The 5,724-nt window shown below is 38.5% G+C and overlaps 1 protein-coding gene across 1 annotated transcript in view; it reads left to right on the top strand.

The window, feature by feature from the left end:
- The first annotated feature begins 4,017 nt into the window (after positions 1–4,017).
- FGF13 (fibroblast growth factor 13) overlaps positions 4,018–5,724 on the top strand; it is a 231,379-nt gene continuing 229,672 nt past the window's right edge. The window contains exon 1 of the mRNA XM_017856130.1: positions 4,018–4,180. Within this exon, the coding sequence (XP_017711619.1) occupies positions 4,051–4,180 (130 nt within the window). The 5' untranslated portion in view covers positions 4,018–4,050. The remainder of the gene's footprint in view (positions 4,181–5,724) is intronic.

Raw genomic sequence — 5,724 nt, 5'->3', positions numbered from 1 at the left:
CAGGATAGACTTTTTCAATAACTTACTACGTGACTTTTAAAAAGTTGCTTCCCCTCCTGAGATTTATTTTTCTTATGTTTTAAAACAAAGGAGTGGCATTAAATTATCTCTAAAGAAATTTTTGAAAGACGATAGAGGATTGCATCACATGTTTTCGTCAATGTAGGTCAAACGATCAGTTTCAGTAGCCTGTTTTATGAGCCATGTGAGTGTCTATTGATTACAACGTTTATAGAGCTAAATCCAAGAACTTTTATAGAGAAGACACCCAAGACAGTTCCAAATACTCGGAAAGATAAATGATTAACTTATGTTAGTTTAAAGATATATTTTTTAAAGGATACATTGCATTGTTTTTTTTTATTCTATCAGAGATTAAGGTTTGTATTGATTGGTTCTTTCTTTACCTCTAGTTTGAAATGGGAATACTGTATTTCTGTGAACATGAGTACGTTAGGCCAGGTCAGCAGGCTTAGATTCCGTCAAACTCTCTCGTCTTACCATGACTGCTCCCTGACTGTGTCCTTGACCTTGACAATGGCAAAACAGCACTGCTGCTGCTGAGAAACCAAACCTACGTGCAAGCTTGCCAACCTGATGGTTAGTCAGTGGAACAACATTTGCAATGGGAAGTAGCTCTTTTCTAAATGGTGTTTGTAACTATCATCCCACCACTAAAGTCACTTCTTCTTATCACCTCTGTGTCTGAGTATGCCACCTGTCAATGTCTGTGTGTCTGTGGATGTGTGGATTTGCACGTGTGCCCTTGTGTCCTCCTACTCTGTACTACTCCTGTGAGACTTCGGAGTCCTGAATAGGAGGGCTGTGTTTTCAAGGCTGGGGGCACTGCCTATATGGGCAAAATTTTCCCCCAGAGGCCTATTCTTTGGCAGCTGTTCTCATGGGGCTCAGCAGCCTTTCAAACACCATGGGGCTTCCAGATCCAGAAAGAAACCATGAGCCACTTTTACCACCTTATCTGTCTTGAAGAGTCAAGTTGAATTTCTGACATCGGAGGAAGCTTTGTATAAATCTAATGTCTACCTAATCACTGGAATTTTTTGTCCACTTCCAAGACTGGATAAATCTATTTTTGGGTAGGGCAGCAGGAGTCACTGAATGGAAGGTGGACAAATGGTTCAAATGAACAGTGGCAAGAGTGGTTGTCTGAGGATAGAGGTCATGTGTAAGAAGGGAATGTACCAGATTGGGTAAAATGGATTAAAACATTGGACTAAGCCAGGGAAAAAAGAAACCCATTCCTTTTTCCTATCTTAATGGGCTGGATTCTTTGCAAGCCTCCCTTTCCCTTCCTAGAGCTGGTACCCCACGGATGCATTGCATCCTTATCACTTTCTTAGGGAATTAGAACAAAGCTGCCCACCTGTCTTACTGCTGGAGTCTTGTGGGAAGTCATCTTTCATTCTTTCTGCTGTCAACCGCACATACAGCCACTCTCCTACTTGAGGGAGCCCTGGGAATAAGTGCATTTGATATAATAGTTTTAATTTCCCATCCAAAATATCTCCAATTAAAGAGATTTTATAAGCCAGAGTAATGTGTTGCCTATACAATGCCACTTCTGGTTTAAAATCAGTGTTTCTAGCTCTTCTGCCAACATAACATCAAGTTACTGTTGGTTGACTACTCTTTTTTTTCGGTTTTGCTTGAATTGACTGACATTTGAGGTATTGAGTAGAGACAGCCTGAGACCCAAAGCTGACCCATTAACTCCCAGATGTTCACGATTTCCAAGGAAATGTTCTGTGCCTGTGGTTATTGTTCAGATGACTCCTTAAACACTCTCATCTTGGCACCTTTTGCCCTTGTTAAATTCAATTTGAAGAAAGAACAGAAGACAGGGAGAATTTTGTGGAAAGCAATTATCCTGCACTTTTATGACCTTCATGTTTTTCCCATCGTATGAATTTGGGGGTTAACACTTGTATCAGTCAGCATGTAGCTTTCACTAGAATTTTGTTGTGTGTTACAGATAACCAGTTGTATCTAATTAAACAACAATGATGCCAGTACAAGGCATTTTCTGGGAATTAATGACCAGCTGGGAAAAGCTGATGGCTGGAGAGTCAGCCAAAGGCTGTTAGCTTCAGTCCACTATTAATCTCCAGAAATGCCATTTGTGACATCATTGTTGGTACTGAACAATGAAAATGGAAGAGAATTTACTGTTATTTGTCACGTACTTCTGAATAACAAATTCCTTATGCATTGTCAAAAAGTCATTTTTTTCTCTTTTATCCTCCAATTGTCCTTCAGTCTTACATGTTTTCTATACAGCAGTGGATGAAAATGGAATTTCTCAGATTCCATAAAATCGTGGGTGCCTCTTTTTTTAAAGAGTTCCAATTTGGGGAGTTTTATTTAAATATTTTGGATGGTAAAACTAGAATTTGTCTTCAGCTGTGATGCTGGAATTTGATGAGTGTCTATATTATCATAACTATCTGCTCATGGCAGGAAATGGTTACAAATGTTTTGAATAGCAGCTGTTGCTAGCAAAGATGTACATTCAACGAGATTCTAAGAAGTTAGAGTCACATTCCTAGTAGATGAAGGGAACCCTCTGCAGAAAAAGCTATCGTGGTGTGTCTATGTAATATTTTTGATTGCTGCTGCTGAATGCTAGAGGAAAATAGAGAACTGACTAAAATATTCATCACCATCTTGCATAATTTAATGACTTATAAAGGGAGACAACAATTCCTCATAGAGTCAACCTATCAAGAACTTGTTCTAAACTCGTAATACTAACTTAAAAGTGATGTTGGTTTTTATACCATTGTTTCCTTAACATGAAAGGAAGTTCTTAAAACCCCTTAAGATCCCAGCCAATGAGCTAGGAATGTTTTACCCAACACAGAAGCTTCATATCCCATCGAAATTCAGCCACCATTTGTTTATTTATTTATTTTTTTACAAACACCACGGCATTATTCACCCCACAAGAAATTTGCTTGGTAGTATCAGTCCTCCTAAATGCATGTTAAGTGTATGCATTTCCGGTAGTAGAATGAGTCAGCTCATCATTAATCAAAGCTTTGGAGGCACTGACTCACTTCTGGTGAAATGGAATGGCCTCATTGGGAAGGGTGTGAAAGAAAAAAATTCATGCTGGGGTCAGTTCCCTGTTTCTGAAAATGCAGATCAAATGTGCACCTATTTTCATGGAAGGTTTTCAGAATAGAGAATGTAGCAGTGAACCCTATAAAGGCAGATATCTTGCTTTTGCAGGGAATAAAAATAATAGTGATACAGAAACACTAGTGATACACTTAGGAAGCATATAAAGAGCCTAGAAAGAAAATGTGGACTGAGAGGATCCTGGTGTATACTTAAGGCCAAAATTATTCAAACAGGCCTGGCTCTTTTACAATCCAACAAGGTAGTCCTTTGACGAGGTGTTGCTTCATGGGCTCTCAGCTGGAATCTCTTGTCTTCATTAAGGGGTTTTGAACATCTGAAGAATGTTTGCAACAGCTTCAGTTCTCTTTGGAAATCAAAGAGTAAAGAGCAGTGACTTTGATTTTTCTGTCTGTCTCCGTGTATACTGCTTAGAAGTAAGGCCCTCACCAGGAGCTAGACCAAGAAAAGAAACAGAAGCAAATTTACTGATAATGGGTGGACCTTAGCCAGTTTAACCTATAAATATTTATATTGTATCTCAATCTGAAACCTATAAGTTCTACATGGTGTTTATTTAGATACAACATGAGTGTCCATATTAAAATACGTTTTTGCACTTTGGGTATGATTTAACACTGTTTTCATTGTACTAGCAACAGAGGTATATACAGTCGAGTAGCTGTTGGCAAAGCTTTAGTATTTTAAACTAAGCCCATTAAAATAAAATCACTAAGCTATTAGATGTTTTTCTTTGAAACTTTTCTTAGGGCTGTTGTTTTAGTCTTCCCTGGGAGTAGATTTGATTTAAGACATTCGCTGCTTTTCTGAGGCCCTAACTTGAGTTCATTTTGTTATGTGGTGACCACAGTTCTGGATGACGCCCCCCCTGGCACACAGGAATACATTATGTTACGACAAGATTCCATCCAATCTGCGGAATTAAAGAAAAAAGAGTCCCCCTTTCGTGCTAAGTGTCACGAAATCTTCTGCTGCCCGCTGAAGCAAGTACACCACAAAGAGAACACAGAGCCGGAAGGTTTGTGCACGACAGACGCGTGTTTTGCTTGTTTTCTCTCATTCTTCTTTCTTTCTCTTTCTTTTGGATTGTGCATTGCCCTCTGGTGTGCTGTGTGTTGTTCAGATCCTGCCATAGCTAGGAGGCCCCCTGGCTGGCTGGTGAAAGTGTTATACAGTCTCAGATGGGACGCTGTATAATATGGTCATCTCTGTCACAGTGCACAGCGTTACACTGCTTTTCACAGCTGAAACATTTTCAGTTGCTGTCATTTTATTGCCCCATTTGGGCTGGCAAAATTGCTTGCTTCTGTAGCCAACATCTGGCCAAGTCTGTTCCCATCACCTTGCATTCCTGAAGCGGCAGTCAGCTGAGGAATGAAACTTCTAAAATGAAATAATGAGAAGATTGTTTCAAAAATTGTCAACTCTCCTTCACTCCATAAAGCTTCTGCATTGCACTCGACGAATGCTCATGATCTACTTAGTTTGCTGAAGCAGGTCAGATTGCCTATATAATGCACGCCCCGTTGCACTTTGCCATGGTAAAATGCATGCCTAAAGGAAACTATGAGTAGTTTGTTTTTTCTTTTCAGCTCAAGTACAGGTTTGGACAACTCTACTTGCTGTTACTTAAACTGAGGTTAATAAGGTACTCACTGCAACCCGTATCACAAATACACCTTCAAAGTATTTCGTCTGGCCAGAAATGGTATTTATTCATTGTTTCCAACATTTTTGCATCTATCAAAGAGGAATATTTTTCACATTACAAATAAAATGTGGTAAATGTATTGCATCTGTTTACATTCCAGCTTCCAAAATAACATCTGAGAATTATAATGTAAATGCTAATACTTATTGTTAAACAGCCCATTTTCCCCTCACATTAAATATCATTGAGGCAGTTTACCAATGAATGACATTTGGAAGTGACAGAATTCACCTGTTCTTTGGCAGTTGGTGTATACTTTTGTGGTTTTTGTATAATTTCTAAAAGCGACCTTGTTTCTAGTTCAAGTTGTCCTTTTGCATCATTAGAGGAATCCTTATGATAATTGTCTTTCTGATCTGGGAAGGACTGGCATGGGGGTTAAAATTTGGTGAGTAAATAAATTTCTCCAAATGCACTGTAGTCCACACTTTTGGAAGCAAAACTTCACAACTCAAAGTTTCCCCTTTTCTTCTTTCCAAATAGGGTTTTAGACAATCATTGGGAGAAAATGAGAAGCCTACATGTATCTGTGTTTAATTCAACAATAGAATAGAGCACTCATATTTATATTCTACCCATACTTTTGGTATCTAAACTATTCATGTTGAGTGTGACGACCAATTTCCACACATATTCATCTGGAGGTATAAATGGTGAACCTTTACAGTGAGTAAAAGCAATCATTTGGTTGTTTAGTGGAGAAGATACTAACTTTCTTTTGTACTTTATTGAAACAAAAAATTTTAACTAGTGACAATTACTTTACTATATATACTACATTCCAATATTCTCTGTTTTTTTCTCTAAAAATTATAAACACACACACAGACACACACACACACACACACACA

This window comes from Rhinopithecus bieti, unplaced genomic scaffold (assembly GCF_001698545.2).
Source record: "Rhinopithecus bieti isolate Rb0 unplaced genomic scaffold, ASM169854v2 scaffold_44211, whole genome shotgun sequence".
NCBI lineage: Eukaryota > Metazoa > Chordata > Mammalia > Primates > Cercopithecidae > Rhinopithecus > Rhinopithecus bieti.
The sequence above is the reverse complement of the archived record's forward strand: the minus strand, read 5'-3'. Positions and strand labels throughout refer to the sequence as shown.